At 36.7% G+C, this 17,301-nt stretch overlaps 1 protein-coding gene across 1 annotated transcript in view; it reads right to left on the bottom strand.

Annotated features, from left to right (window-relative positions):
- LOC104211099 (uncharacterized) overlaps window positions 1-17,301 on the bottom strand; it is a 50,369-nt gene that overhangs the window by 11,221 nt on the left and 21,847 nt on the right. The window contains exons 6-9 of the mRNA XM_070172033.1: window positions 14,304-14,524; window positions 12,710-12,981; window positions 2,262-5,283; window positions 2,044-2,176 (exon numbers count right to left, since the gene is read on the bottom strand). Coding sequence (XP_070028134.1) covers window positions 2,044-2,176; window positions 2,262-5,283; window positions 12,710-12,981; window positions 14,304-14,524 — 3,648 coding nt within the window. The remainder of the gene's footprint in view (window positions 1-2,043; window positions 2,177-2,261; window positions 5,284-12,709; window positions 12,982-14,303; window positions 14,525-17,301) is intronic.

The following is a 17,301-nucleotide window of genomic DNA, read 5'->3' as shown; positions in this document are numbered from 1 at the left end:
TACTAAAATCTATACAAAAGCAGAGAATATACAACATATAGTAATCAAATAAATTATTTTTTCCTTATTTATTCTTTATTAAATTAGCTAGTACTTAGTACTATACATTTAGTAATGTGACTTTTTATTAACTTGTCAATTGCTTATTATTTTGATACTACTTCTCTCTCTCTCTCTCTCTCTCTCTCTCTATATATATATATATATATATATATATATATATATATATATATTCTTACTATAAAATATTTTTATTTTTTTAAAACTTAAGTTATATTGTTCAAAATTCTTCAATTGTCAAAATTTATCAGTAATTTTTTGGAGTGTTATTTATTTATCTTTTATTTTTAAATTAATTCAAAATATAAATATCATAAAATTATCTTTATCCCCCTCTTTTCGTACATTCTTTTTTAATGGAATATTTGATTAGCTTTCTCACTTTGTAGTTTACTGAAAGTTTAAATAATTTAATATTTTTTACTAAATTATAATTTTGATTTTTCAAAAGCATAAAGATATAAGCCTTTTATTATTATTTTTTAAAAAACATACTAATATTTTTAATAATTAGTAAATATATATATAATGTGCTTATCGTATAACATATTAATAGTATCTTTATATTTTTGTATTTTTTATTATGAAATTATGAGTTCTCTTTATTAATTAAAATTTCTTACATGAGATATTTAATTAGTATATACGGTTTTACACTATCGCTTATTTTTTTTTAGTATTCTTCCTTTATAACTATTTGTTTATTATGATTTTAGTTATGTGTATATGCACGACTTTTTTTTTCATGACCGAGAAATTCGTCTGGGACCGATCCTTTAGACCAATTGCAGCCTTCGAAACTCAGTAGATAATGGGCCCGCCCCTCTACCCTTCTCCACTTAAATACCAGGTTTTGCTTTGCATGGTGTGGGGGCTTGAACCTGTGACCTAAGACACAAATCCACCAACCTTTGCCACTTGAGCTAGGCCCTGGGGGCATGTATATGCACGACTTTTCTCATCATAATTCTAATTATAAGTCTTATATTTTTATATTTTCCAATAATTTATATGTTATTTCCTTTTTTTTGTTCCTTGCTTAAGTAATTGTATTATCCATTACTTAATATAATTAAATTGTCATATGAATTTTAAATAAATTACCAATTTAATATAATATAATGAATATAATTTTGTATAACTCTTGAAGTTAACTTGATTTTATCATGTATGACTTTCTCATAATTATTTCGATATTTAAATTTATCAATAATATTTTCGAGTATTATGTATTTACAATTAATTTTATCAAATAAATTTAAAGCGTTGATAGAATCACATTATATATATCTATTCTCCTCTTTATACATTAGTTTTTGTTCTACAATATATTAATTTTTTCCATATAGTGTTTATCTATAATACGAATTATTTTTCTAAATGGATGGATTTGAATTAGTTCAAAGGTTAAACAAAGAAGTTCTTTTATTATATGTCGTAATCTACTTAGAATTTTAATAATTATTATGTTTATATTTTATTCAATAAGAAATTAAATTGAATTATTCTTCACGTTTGTATTTAATATGAAAGTTTAATTTTTTTATTAAGATTACTACATAAGAAGTTAAATTATATTTTTATATATTTTATTTATTTATTGAAATTATTGTTTATGTTTGTCTTTAATTTTACCTATTTGATTAGCAAATTTGAAATTATTTATTGATATTTAATTATTTCTAATTCAAATTCAAAAGAGTAACTAAGTATTAACTAACCTAACTAATTTTGTCCTAAAATTTGACACGTTGAATTTTGATTGTGACACTTGGCATCATCACATTGATTTGCTTCTCCTATTCTATATAGATACATTGATAAATGATATATTCTTTCGTGTGCTAATTCTCACAATACTAGTTTGCTGCTAGAAGTCCCTAGAGTTGAAACCAAAAGGACTTTGAACAGAAGTTGACTGACCTGATTTCTCCCAACAGAAACATGTGATAACCTGAATAGAGACAAGTGAAAAGCATGTACCTGCAGAAGAGAGAGAACTCCAGACCCTGTCCAGGTACTTTAATACATCAAAGGAAGCTTCATCAATTGTCTTTAGGCCTGTAGTAGCTGGCCAATGAGCAAGCGTGTCTTCACCATTATTTCTTCCAATAACCTACAGTAACGGTTTCTCTACATAGTTAAATGACTTAATAATGCGGTATCATTGAATATAACTAAAACTGAAATAACCACCGTACCTGGAGGTGCCTCAAAACTGTAGGATAGGCTGGAGGACTTCTCAAATTGAGAGCCCCCCAAGAGTATTCTGGTGGGACAATACTCTGCCTAGAAAGCATGGGAGCACAACTCCAAGCAAGTTGCCAGTCCTTTAATATAATAGCTTCAGAGTATGAGCACAGCACTCGCTTTCCGCTTCTCTTACCGCCCACATTTGGGAAGCCTTTCTCAGCAGGAACACATGCAATCTTCCCAAAAATATTGCAAAAGTGGTTACTATAAAGGACAGCGAAGTTTGATAGTATAGCTTTCACAAGGCTTTCAGCCAACAACCAGATTTCAAATGATACTCCATCCTGTGAGCTGAATAAATCTTTCTCAAGATCATCAGTAATCCCTGCAGGTGGAATGAAGTCTCTTCCAAGTGACTCAACTCTCTTGGCACATTCAAGGATAACATCAGATTCAGCTGAAGTGCGAAGACCCACCTTCTTCAAAATACGTAGCCATCCTTCAGAAATAAACCTTTCTCCAGGAAATTTTATTCTCATGCCTGAGAACACTGATGCTAATAAAGCATCACTGGGATCAAACAGATCGTTAGGTTTATAGAGTTCTGCAGACATTTCATCAGCGCTTCTAACAAATTTGGTCTCCTTAAGTACTTCAATAATTGACGAGTCTTCTTGTAGATCCTGCCAATTTGAGTATAGGTATATTAAAATATCTTCCTGTACAGACTGAGGCTTTCCATCGAATCCAGGCAATCCAAATTTGACAAAAATCTGTTGATCATGCAACTCCGGGACCCCAAGGGCTCGAAAAAGAGGTTTCACATTAGAATTAGTGTAGACAGATAGACAGCGTTCATCAAATGGCTTAAGAAAGGTATTAGAAGGAATCATACAAAGGTCATGACTCTGCAATCTCGTATATGTTCCCACAACTGTTTTGTATATAGGCAAATCACGCAGTACTTCAAGCTCTTCTCTTCCATAGCCAGAGCTATTGGCAGAAAAATCAGAAGCAAATAGGGCAAAAAGCTCATCACGTTCAGAATCTGGAAAGGAAGTGAGTTCCGGAAAGTAGCCAGCATTTTTAGCTGCGACAAGCTTGGATGCTATAACTTGACCTAATGAGTGCTCCTCGCTGGGTAAACATTTGCAAGGACCAGCACAATCCAAGAAAGATTTATCAAACATGGGTATATTGCACTGGTTCAGCAGCGACATCAACCAAGGGTATTTTCTCTCTGCAACTTTAAATGATAAGCTGTAGGATTGAATCTCTTCAGATTCCAAAGATAATCCAGACAGATCAGCTTCTCTGCTTCCCCTGTCATCAATGGGTGGAATAAAAACAAGTTTTCGCTCCTTCACACGGCATAGGACTGGACGACCAAGAAAAGCAGGAATAAGAGGCCAATCAGCAAAAAGTGCTAGGTCATCTGAACAGTTATCGACCATCTTCCAGAAAAGTCTAATCCAATTGGGAGAAGGACCACATTCACTTGCGTAAGTAGCATTGTTCTCCCATGAGAACCAGGGTGCCATATTTGAGTCCACCACATGATTTACCCAGTTTTCATGGAAGAGAAACCTCATATGATTTGCCAGCAAAATAAGGGAGAAATTTTGCAGCTTTAATAATGACTGAATCGTGCTGTTAGAGAAAATGTTCACCAGTATTGATCTCTCCAGTATTTTAGGATGAATAAATTTAGCAGCTAAGGAAATCATTAGTGATTGTTGGTCTTTGTTTCCAACCCAAAGTTCAGTAGCACCCAACCTAGCAAGATGATTTGTTCCTGTTGGACAGGGTAACCCTCTGAGTTCACCAGCTACAGCTAGTAGCTTCTGATCAATTCTATTTCTGATACTATCTCCGATGGTTCCCGAAATAATATTCCTTTGAGATAAAGCACCTCCTCCACGGCCAATATCTTCAACAACAACCCGGCCTAGATCAAATAAGGCCTTCCCTAAACTTGTCATCATCTCAATGGCATCTCCTCCTGAACTGCTTGAAGGTTGCAGAGTGTTGCGACTTCTAAGAGAACTGGAGCTTGATTCAGAGAAAGAATTCGTCTGACCTTCAGCAATTTCCTTAACAGAACCTAAGTTGCTAATGTCTCTGGATGAATCAGGCCCACTTGGTTCACAGGTCTCTAGAAGCTGGATAATATCTGATAAGCAGTACTCAAGTACATCTACATAAGTCTCAACTGATCCGAGAACAATAGATGTTGAAGAAGCCCGAAGAAGGTCTCGGACCATTTTAGGTTTGATTTCCCTGACAGTAACCCCTAAGGCTTGTATTTCACTCACCAACTCCCATGGTACAGAGAAAACTGGATAATGTTCTTTCACGAACGCACAAACTGTAGCTGGAAGCAAGCCACCCTCCACTCCACTTCCAGGCTGAGAAAGAAACATACCTTCCTCAGCCTTCACTAGATTTCCTGAATACAACTTCCAAACAGGAAGATCGATAAGACGAGCATAGAACGGCTGAATAACTTGCTGAGTTATACATTCCCAATCTGATTTGCAAACCTTCACTGACGTGGAATCATTTCCAATTTTCTCTTGTTCAATCAGCAAATTTCTGGTTGACCTGGGCCAAAATGAATAGATCTGATCACCATAAGCGTTCAGAGTCAAACTGACAGCTCTGGCCAGACTAGGCTCCAGAAGAGATGTTGATGGTTCCCTCCTCAACTTTTGCATTTCCAATACCAGCTTCAAATAAGAATCACGAACACAACACATTAGTTCTCGATTCCAAGCTTCAATCAATTGATTTCCAGCATCAAACCGCGACCCTGCCAAAGCCTCCATTTCTTGGTCTTTGAAAAGAAAGCGTCCCTGATTATGACATACTAGGAAATATCCAAGTATAGTGACTGGTATGTTTATAGCACTTGACAGTGGAAGTGGGGACATGATAGAGCTTGACGAACAAGTATTGCTAGGCTGGCCATTTTGCGATATCAGTGTTGCGACACCACCAACAGGTGTAAGGTTGTATGCCATGTACCGCCTGCAAAACTGCTAGTAAGCGACCTGATGACCCAAAAATGATAGATTGATGGAGAACATGCTAATAAGGGAATTGTTACAGTAAAATATCAAAGGATATTATATGGTTTGGGGGGTGGAAGGGGAATGGTGGATTCAAGCGCGAATTACAAGCCTATAAAAGTGCAGTGTATTCTTTGTTCCACTAGGCATTCAAATTTCTAAGGATAATCAAATAGTCCTCAACTGTTTTACACAACAGGCCATTATCTGTTCACGCAGACATACTAGAATGATTTTCAATTACACATATTTTAAGAAAAAAGCTAGGATTTGATCTGTGTAGGAGTTTACTTGATTAGCTGAACAAGTACGATATTCTTCAAGGAACTGAGTAACCATCTGTCTAGTTTTAAAAATCAGACAAAAGGATGTCAGGCCTACCGGAAATGATATCAGAGGATTGTACTTTTACGTAGTTCTAACTGGATATTACATTTGAAAATGAAAGTTGTTAGATACTTTATGTATATATTAGTATACTTGGTCCTGCATTGGAATAGGAATATTATGGATTTGTAGAGTGTAGATATAAATAGGCTCCTTGTATTATAGTAAATGAAGCATATCAATAATTCTCACATGGTATCAGAGCTTTTAGGGAGAAAATTATCGATGTGCATCATTCCAGCGACATCCGGGAAGAAAGACCTCACTACCGAGCAATTTTCCAGCAGTATACCACTGTTTGAGGATTCGTTGTTTCCTAGGTGTGTTGCGCATACACCAGTACCACCAATAGTATCGGAATCCTTGTGCAACGAGAACCCAATAAAAATCATTGTCATCGAACCTCCAACGCGCCCGCACACGGCGGCCAGAAGTTATTTTCCAGCGAGATCCAGTCATGCGCCGGCGCATGAAGACTCGCTCCGGCAGATTCTGGCGGGTAGTTTTTTTCTTCGGTAATCGCCTATTTATTCCGAGCCTACCCATCCAGATTCCACTATTCCGATGATTTTTTCTAGATTGCAGTGAACTTTTTCAGATTCCGACAACTATTTTAAGAATTTTCCAAATTCAAACTTATCTTTATGGTTCTTAGGGTCTTCCAGCCAGCTCGAAATAACCCATCCATCTTTCTTTATATATTCTGACCATCAAACTAGGGTTCCAACGAGGTCCAGTTAATCTTTCCAGCGAATTCTCATCTTTAGCGATTAAACAATATTTTTCGGCAATATACAGAGTGTTTCCGGTGTTTATTCACCTTTTGCAGCATTTATCCAGAGTTGTACCAGTATTGTTCACCCATAATTTGTTTTCGACAAGTTTACAAGTGAAGTTGGTATAATTACCTGAGGTTATTTGAATTTTGATTGCAACTGTTGAGTTGTCCCACATCGGAGGGATTTGAGGTCCTTGGTCTCCTTATATGGCTTGGGCAATCCTCACCTCATAAGCTAGCTTTTGGGATTGAGTTAGGCCCAAGGTCCATTCTTATCATGGTATCAGAGCCAGACTCATCCCAATTATTGTTACCGATGTTGGGCCCCCATTTATGTTGTCCACGCTCCAGAGATCTGGGCGTGAGAAGGGGTGTTGAGTTGTCCCACATCGGAGGGATTTGAGGTCCTTGGTCTCCTTATATGGCTTGGGCAATCCTCACCTCATAAGCTAGCTTTTGGGATTGAGTTAGGCCCAAGGTCCATTCTTATCAGCAACAAATGGCAACAAATACTTTGAACCGTTGGATGGTTTCTCTACTAAATTATATTGAGTTCTTTCGGTATAAAGCACGTAAACAGACATCTTCCGTTGATTGATTAGAGATTTCCTAGCTTAATTGTAGGAGTAATGTTGACCGATTAGAAATGTCCTAGCCTAACTGTAGGAGTAGATTGATTCTAAAATATTTCCTTTTACTATAATTGATGTGTAATTGATTGTCCTTCCTTATTTAGTCTGATGACTCATTATATAAGTACCCATTCTCATGGGATGTAAAAATAATCAAGAAATACAAAGAAGCCTTTTCTTCTTCTTGAAATCTTCATGGTATCAGAACCATTGCTGCCTTTTGAGGTGAGTTTTCTTCCTCTACAGCACTAGGGTTCCATATTTATATCAAGTAGTCGAGTTTTTCCTCCCTTCTTCCTCGTCACTGCCATAACAGTGATTGTTTGCGAAACCTACAAACTGCTAGATTTTTTCGTCCACTTTCTGAAGCAATATTTTCCTTGAAGTCTGTAGAGTTATTCCAAGCTTGGTTGGAAGACTCATTTATCTCTCACACTAGACCAAACATAGCCTATTCAATTAGCCTCTTGAGCTAGTTCATGCATGATCTCAGAGATCATCTTATACTTTCTTTCACATTTTACGGTATCTGAAGTCTGCTCCTGGGAAAGGTCTACATTTCTCCAAATATTGTCACCTCTAAATAGAAGCCTTTACAAACGCGGATTAGGCTGGGTCTCGAGATCACAAAAATTTACATCCGGTTACTGTACACTCATAGAAAGAAATTTATTACTTGGAGAAGCAAAACGCTAAGTGTAGTTGCTAGATCAAGTGCGGAGGCAGAATATAGAGTTATGGCTCAGGTATCTATGAACTTTTGTGGTTACAAAAGCTACAAGAGGAATTGAGATTGTTCGAAAACAGGAAACTTTCCTTGTATTGTGATAATAAGGCCGTAATCAGTATAACTCATAATCAAGTCCAGCATGACTGAACAAAGAACGTTGAGATTGATCAATATTTCATAAATAAATTTAAAAAAAAGTTACGCGTGGCATCTTAAGTTTGTTCCATGTGTCATCAGAAAAGCAGCTAGTTGTTTGTTTACCAAAGGCCTCAACAAACGGACTTTCCATATACTGGTTTGCAAGTTAGACATGTGTGACATCTTTGCATTAACTTGAGGGGGAATGTTGATTGAGTAGAGATTTCCTAGCTTAATTGTAGGAGTAATGTTGATTGATTAGAGATTTCCTAGCTTAATTGTAGGAGCAAATTGATACTACAATATTTCCTCTTATTGTAATTGATATGTAATTGATTGTCTCTCTTTATTTAGTCTTAGGGCTCATTGTATAAGTGTGCATTCTCATTGGATGTAAAAATCATCAAGAAATACAAAGAAGCCTTTTCTTCTTTTTAAAATCTTCATCTTATAGGATTATGTTGTTCATATAGGTAATAAAGTGACTTGTATCTTCCAATCTTCTTCCCACTCTCAGGTCATTGATTCAGGTGCATTTGATCACATCTCTGGTAACAAATCTCTTTTCACTACTATTTCTTTACTCAATAGTTGTTTCCAACAATCACAATGGCCAATGGATCCCAAGCCATGGCAGTTGGAATAGGTCAAGCGAGTCCACTTCCTTCCTTACCTTTAAATTCAATTCTTTATGCTCCCGGTAGTCTTTTTAATCTCACATTCATTAGTCGCTTAGCCAAATCATTTAACTGCTTTGTTCTATTTTTTGATGACATTGTTTTTATACAAGAACGCAGTACGGGATAGATTATTCGTAGCGGGCATGAATCAAATGGACTTTATTATCTTATCCTTGATAAATTATATGAACTCACACCTTATCCTCCTTTAACGACTTGTCTTGTTACTGCTTCACCAGATTTATTACATAAACGGTTAAGACATCCCTGTTTATCCAAACTTTAGAAAATGGTATTCGGATTGTCACACTTGTCCGCTCTAGAGTGTGAGTCATGTCAACTCGATAAGCATACTCGTTTCCATCTTCCTCGGCATCCTGATCATCAAGCAAAGCCACATTTCACTTTAGTCCACTCCGATGTTTCGGGTCCTAGTCGGTTCACTTCTACCTTATGATTCCACTACTTTGTCAGTTTCATTGATGATTATTCCAAGTGCACTTGGATGTTCTTGATGTAAAATCGATCTGAGTTGTTTTCTATTTTTCAGACCTTTCACGCTGAAATCCATAATCAATTTGGAGTTTGGGGCTTCTATCTGCACAGTTCATAATGATAATGCCTCAGGGTATTGTCTTTCATATTTTAGTAATTTATGAACTCTCATGGGGTCATTCATCAAACCTCTTGTCCATACACATCTCAACAAAATAGGGTAGCTGAAAGAAAGAACAAATATCTCATTGAAACTTCTCTTTTTCTCTCTTTCTAATTCTAAGGATTAAGTCTTCCGCTAACATAACAAAAAAGAAAGGAAAGCAGGGAAGAAGACTAAGCTCTGTCCGAGAAGATCGGGTATTCAACTTCATTCATGTCGAGCGGCAAGAGGGGTAGCAGGAACTGGAAAGGATTATTCGACCTGATCGATTTGCCTGGCCCAAAACGTGTGCTTCCACGGAGTATGGTTCAACCCGGGCTAGCTATGGAACAGGCCTATGAACTAGGGACTCCGTTTCGGGATCTTCATCGACTGGATAAAGAGTTTCCACTGATGGGGAGGTTCTTTAATTGGCTAATTGACTTAGTGAATCGGCTCTCATGTTTCATTGTGTTATTGGGAGGGATGTAGTTCTTGTATCCCCGCTCACCTTTGTTCTCTTCCACCCCGTGTCTTTGGGAGCACGCATTTTGTTCATAACCACCTTACTCCAAGAAAAGATAACTTAGCTCCTCGTGCTGTTAAGTTTGTATTTCTAGGTTACTCAAGAATGCAAAGGGATATCGATACTATTCATCTAACCTCCAGCAATGCCTTATGTCTGCTGATGTTACCGTCTTTGAAACCTAACCATACTTAACAGATTCAGGTGATCACCTAGACATTTCTGAGGTGTTACCAGTACCATCTACCTCCACAGCTCCAGCTCCACCACCTACCGCTTCAGTTCTATCACTTATAGCTCCAATTCCAGCTCCACCACCTACAGCTCTAGTCCTATCACTTATAGCACTATTTCCATCAATTGCGGGTCCAGTTCAACCTTCTACAGCTCCACCACTCCTGACTTATCATCGTCGTCAGCGTCCAACACCAGGTCCAGATGATCACGTCCTTTATCCTTCACCTACTGCGGACTTGTCTCCTTCTAGTTTATTTATCACACTTCGGAAATGTATTAGATCCACTCTTAATCCAATACCATTTATATTAGTTTGAGTTAATCATCGTTTATCATCAACTCGTTATGCCTTTGTGTCATATTTGTCCTCTATTTCTATCCATAAGACCAAAGGTGAAACGCTATTTCATCATAGATGGCGACAGGCTATAATCGAAGAGATATCTGCTTTACATGCTAGTGGTACATGGGAGCTTGTTTCTTTACCTCTAGGTAAATCTATTGTTGGTTATAGGTGGGTATATACGGTCAAAGCTGGTTCAAATGGTCAAATTGATCACCATAAAGCCCGCCTTGTTGCCAAATGTTATACTCAGATATTTGGGCTTGATTATAGTGATATTTTCTCTCCCGTGGCTAAAAATAACATATGTCCGCCTTTTTATATCCATGGTTGTTCTTTGTTATTGGCCTCTTTTCTAGTTGGACATTAAGCATGCTTTTCTCCACGGTGACCTTGAGGATGAAGTTTATATGGATCAACCACCTGATTTTATTGCTCATGGGAAGTCTAGTGGCATTGTATATCAGTTGCGCCAGTCATTTTATGGTCTAAAACAATCTCCTAGAGCATGGTTAGGTAAGTTTAGCACAGTTATTCAGGAGTTTGGCATGACTAATACTGAAGCTGATCATTCTGTGATTTATCCGCATTCTGCTCAAAATTTGTGTATTTATTTGGTGGCTTATGTTGACGTGAAATAATCAAGATGGTATCACTAGTTTGAAGCATCTCCTTCAACACTTCCAGACTAAGGATCTGGGCAGATAGAAGTATTTTCTAGGTATTGAGGTCGCTCAATCTAGCTCAAGTATTGTTATTTCAGAGCGGAAGTATGCCTTAGACATTCTTGAGAAGATAGAAATGACGGATTATAGACCCAGGGACACTCTTATGGATCTGAATACTAAACTTCTACAAGGACAGGGGGAGGCCCTTAGCGATCCTACAAGATATAGGCGGCGACTCGTTGGTAAGTTTAATTAACTCACAGTGACTAGACTTGACATTTCCTTTCCTGTGAACGTTGTAAGTCAGTTTATGGATTCTCCTTATGATATCCATTGGGATGCAGTTATCCAAATTCTTCAATAATAAAATCAATCCCAGACAAAGGAATATTGTTCGAGGATCGAGGTCATAAGCAGATGGTTTGATACACGCATGCAGGATCACTTTTTGATAGACGTTCTACGCCTGAATATTGTGTTTTAGTAGGAGGTTTGGTGTCTTAGAAGAGCAAAAAATAGAATGTGGTTGCTTGTTCTAGTGCAGAAGCAGAATATCGAGCAATGGCTATATCAACATGTGAGCTAGTTTGGAAAAAACAGTTGCTCAAAGAATTGAAATTTGGTAAAATCAGTCAGATAGAACTGGTGTGTGATAATCAAGTTGCCGTTCATGTTACATCAAATCATGTGTTAGATTGTTATTTTGTCAGAGAAAAGATACTCTCCGGAGATATTGTTAATAAGTTTGTGAAATTCAAATGATCAGCTTGCAGATATTTTCACCAAGTGTCTTACTGGTCCTCGTATTAGTTACATTTATAACAAGCTTGGCACATACATATGCGCTGGCTTAAAGGGGCAGTTAGATAGTTTATGTATATATTAGTACGCTGAGTCCCACATTGGAATAGGAATAGTATGGATTTGTACAGTGTACATATAAATAGACTCCTTGTATTATAGTAAATGAAGCATATCAATAATGTATATTTCCCGTGCTCTTTCTCACAAAAGCCCAAAAATAATAATAAAAAGAAACTACTGTTAGAGACGGACAATCACACCGTTAAACACATATTCCATTCTAGTTTGTCCAAACCTCCCTCATTGCCAGTCCCAAACAATGTCTAATTCCCTTAAAGCCCTACCATATTGGATTTTTTTATAAATAAGTTTAATTCCCTTCAAGCTCTACCCTATTGTATTTTTTATAAATACACTCCTGACACTAACTTATACTCCCTCCGTTCCAATTTATGTGAACCTGTTTCACTAGGTACGAGATTTAAGAAAAAATGAAGACTTTTGGAATTTATGGTCCTAAACAAGTCAAAAAGGGGCCCAGAGTATTTGTGTGGTTATAAAAGCTTCTCAGTAAGGGTAGAATGGTAAGTTTAAATTAAATTGTTACTAAATTTAGAAAGGGGTTATTCTTTTTGGAACGGACCAAAAAGGAAATAGGTTCACACAAACTGGAACAGAGGGAGTACCTTCTTACTTTTTCCAAAAAAACAGTACTACTTTCTATGACCACCAGGTGTGCCCAAGTCAAAAGAGGACCATTCACCTTCGGGTGTAGGGAAAATAAAATTGCTCACTGTACATAGTTCAATTCATCTAGCAATCTACCTGTCAAGTGCCATGTTTCTTGTTTGTCCTGAACCCAGACTAAGCACAACAAGCCAACGGTCAACTATTTTAGTTCCTTGTTTCCAAAAATTCACATCTATGACTTGTAGCTTGATTGCAGAATTTGAGCTACTGAATAGACTAGATATCTGGAACTTTTTCCACTTCTTCTCCGGGAAAGGGTTTCTACTAACTGAATACAACGGATCAATGTCAACAGAATAATCCAAGGATGGTTGAGGGCTTCCTTGCTCCCATATTGACAATGAAATCTGAAAAATATTGTTTCATGAAAAGAACAATGTTATGTAGATCAGATCCACAAAGAAATATGCATACAGCAATTCCAAATTGACAATGAAATCTGAAAATGTTGTTTCACATACTGAACAAAGTTATGGAGATGAGATCAATAAAGGATATGTGAACATTAATTCAAAATATTAAGCAAAAGCTTGTGCGAAATAAATCATAGGATAATTAGCCATCCTTAAGGATAAGTAGAATTAAAACGTATCCACTCAATTTTAGCCAGCGTAAAAAGAATGAAGTTTTTGGGAGATTGGCCAGGACCATGGAGTTTAAATGTAAACAATTAAGAGATCTAGGCTCAATTTTTCAGGAGAATGACACAATAGACGAAGATCTATCATGTGGAATTGAATAAGAAAGCTGAAATAGAGGAGTGCTACTGTAGCAGTACGCAATAGGGCCCTACCTAGCAAGATGAAAGGAAAGATATACAGGAAAATGGTGAGACCAACGAATTTTTAATGGGATTGAATATTGGGTCTTTAAAGCTCAGCATACCCACAAGATGAATGTTGTAAAAATGCGGATTTAGATGGATGCGAACTCATACTAGATAACACAAGATTAGAAATGATAGAAGGCTGCCCGAGACAATATTATCATGCCTATGTAGACCTCCAAATACATTAGTCTGTAGTTGTAATACCACGAAACTTATTGTGTTAACAAAGATAAATCTAAGACCACATGACGAAGTTTTCTCAAATGACCTACAGCTTTTAGATTCCATGTGGATTTTGACGAAGGACAAAGCACAATGGAAGCAATATCCATATAGACATGCCAACTAGTTGAACTTAAGGTTTAGTTGTCATTTAAACACTTACATTGGGCAGTGTTTGACATGGGTATTTTTAGTTTTGTTAGAGATTCTATGTCAGTATATGGTTAATTGCGAAATTTAGAAATTCCTAGTTTTGCGTAACCTCTAATTTGTCCTAAAAACAAGTTAATTTGTTCAGGAAATAAATGGTCCCAAATGGACAGAATAGGTACGAGAATTCACATAAACCCAACTAGTTTGAAATTGAGGCATAATTATAGTAGTTGTTTTTGGAGAATTGGTTTTAAAATGCACAAACATTTATTTATAGTTATTTACTTTTAGCCATGATAAATAACTCATCACGCAAGATGATCTATAACTGGGTACTTCATAAAAAAAATCTATATTTGAGTAACCACTCTACCTTAACAGGTAAAAGATTGGAAATAAACTAAGGTACCACTTAAAAAAGTTAAAGGTATTAACACATCCAACTTGAAAATAGAGAAGCATTACCTGCAAAACTGACTTCAAAAACAAGATCGTTGCAGAAGCATTATTTAAGAATTTATCAAGTATCATTGAAATCTTCTTCAGGCCAAATTCAACTCCATCTTTCATGCATTCTGGTGAAAAAGGCATGCGTATGACAGTAGAATTGGACAATGACCATGGCACATTTTGATCAATCAACAAGGGACTGAATTGATCACGGAATCGCTCTGTCAAATTTGTCCCTGCACCAAGCCAAGAAAATAATCTCGTTCATCAATGCCTAACAATGTTGGATGTAATACTTGAAATCCTCAGAAAATCTTATAGAGCACATGTTAAACAGAGATGAGCTTGGTTGATGGAGCTGAACCAGAAGTTCTGGACAGTGAAAGGAAATACAAAAACAAGATTTCTGAATATTTAGCTAGGAACACATCAGCAGCTATACCCCATTTGTACAATATTTGGTTGAAATTAAAACAACTGCGCATTTGAACTTGAAGTTAGAAAAAAGTATTTGGAAGCTAGTTTGTGTTTTGGATATGAACTTCACTTGGAGAAAAGTTGGAGTAGACTGTTAATCATTTCACTTGAAATACTCCTCAAACAATTTTATCAACTTCAAATTCTCTATTTCAAGTTGAAGTTGAAAAGATGGACAAAATAATAAAATAAAAATTGACTCAATATTTGCATATAATATTTGGTTTGAAGTTCCAAAAAAGGTCTGTGTAGATGGGATTTGGAGACATCTCCCAACACAATTCACTTTATTGATTCCAGGGTAATGAACACGTTTTAGATCAGTTATGATTTTTGTTCTATGGTCTGACCTCATAACATGTTGATACCAATCCCAGTCATGATTTCACCCATTGCATTAATTTATTATTCTTTAGTTTCACGTAATCAATTTTACCATCCATATTAACACACATAAAGCAACAATAACTTCTAGAACCAGCCCTCGTGGATTATGCCAGATAGTTTTTAGTTCCAAGTGGTGACTTTAGGAACTTTTTTAGTTCTTGATCTTTCAAGAACACGTTTCTTGATCTAAATTCGTTCTTTTGATATCATAGAATCATAACTTTCATTGAATTGGTGCAGCATCAATATTTACTTGTTTTGAACGAGTAAATAGTATTTCTTATAGTTCAGATCGTTATCTTTCACCTCGTTTTGAATCATCAGATTCTGAGTCCTAAAACTTGAGATACGTTGTTTCTTGAAATCAACCCACAATTCACGTTTTCGTTTCAAGACCTTGATCCTGGTCGGTTGGTTCTTTATTAACTCAAAAAATCACATCAATTTGGTATCAGAGCTATAATCCACAGGTCCAAAGGTTGAGAAATCATCATGTCTAAGATTCAACCAAGAGGAAGATTCTTGGTTCAAGAAGATAAAAAAACGAGACAACATGAATCTCGTTTCCACACTAGATGTACCTCCCATGGAAAAGTTTGTTCATTGATCATTGATCGTGGGAGTCACATAAATATCGTTTCTGAAGAGATTGTTATTGAGCTTAGTTTGTCAACCAAACTTCATCCATATCCTTACAACATCGAAGTTGAAGGTGATGATGGTTTAGAGGTAACTCGTCAATGCCTAGTCTCTTTTTCTATTGGCAATATTTACAAAGACCAGATTTGGTGTGACGTAGTGAATGCGTGTCACTTATTACTTGGAAGACGATGGGTGTCTGATAGGTGTGCTAAATATGATGAAGACCTTAACACCTATTCTTTTACAAAGGATGAACGTAAGAGTATTTTAGTACCATTGAATCCCGAAGAAATTGCTAAAAATCCGAAGCCCAAGAATGATTCTTTTGTGACCAAATTACAAACATTTGGTCCAATCAATAGAGAAAAGTCTTTGAATGTTGGTATTACTATGGAAGAGCACAAGAAGGAGGAGCATGCACTAAATCCACAAGCTGAGGATTTACCTCCGAAGTTTGATGATGATCCGTTGGAGCATCCCATATGTGAGCTTAACTTTTCACCTAATAGAGATGTTCAACATAATATTGATTTGATTGTTGATTTTATCCTTCCAAACGAGGCAACATATTGCATTAATCCAGAAGTCCATGAAATTTTGCAAGTACGAGAGGAAGGGCTGCTTAAAAAGGAGTCCATAATGGAGGGTTTGAGTTCATATTTTGTTCCAGCTTTTTTCTTGCCCCCTGTTAGAATAGTTATGTAAATAGTAGTAAATAACCCTAATCTCATATGTATTAGGAGTAGGACATGTTATGTATATATATAAGGCTCATTGTATTATATTTAACATATGAGAATAATATCAATAATATTTTAACCCGTGCTTTCTCACATGGTATCAGAGCAATTGTGAGAGATTTATCGCTATGCATAAATTCCAGCGATTCCGGGAAGAGAAATCAGTCACCGGAAGCCTTTTTCCGGCGACTTTTTCAAGGTTGTTTTGCGTCTGCATTGTCTCTGTCAGTGTTGTGCAAAATCCAACACTACCACAAGAGTCACCACTGTCCGGCGACCAAACCCTAGAAAAATCTCCGGCAACAGCCTCCCACGCGCCACCAGAAGCTCACGTGCCGGCGCGTGCAGCATCCTCCAGCCATTTTTTGAAAAACTTTCTTCAGAACAGTTGGGTCGTGTACCAATTCCGACCCCACCCATACTGTTTTCGTTTGATTCTGACCACTTTGAGTTTTTCCGGCGACTACACTGATTTTTTCCGGCAGCTACAGTAATTTCCCGACAAAAACAGTGCCTCCTTCATCTGTTTCAGCGAGTTTTCAATTGATTCTTTCTGTTATTTGGTAATAATTTTATAGACCTCACTTCAATCCAACGATGTCTTTGGGAGTCGATGCTTTCGGGTCTAAAAACCTGGGTTCTGGCAGTTCCGGTGTTATGATTACCTCAGAACCTTTAATGGGAAGTTCGAACTACTTAGCTTGGGCTTCGTCTGTCGAGTTGAGGTGTAAAGATCAAGGAGTTCAAGATCATTTAACAAAAAAGGC

This window comes from Nicotiana sylvestris, chromosome 4 (genome assembly GCF_000393655.2).
Source record: "Nicotiana sylvestris chromosome 4, ASM39365v2, whole genome shotgun sequence".
In the NCBI taxonomy this organism is placed as follows: Eukaryota; Viridiplantae; Streptophyta; class Magnoliopsida; order Solanales; family Solanaceae; genus Nicotiana; species Nicotiana sylvestris.
This window is presented reverse-complemented; position numbering and strand designations above follow the sequence as displayed.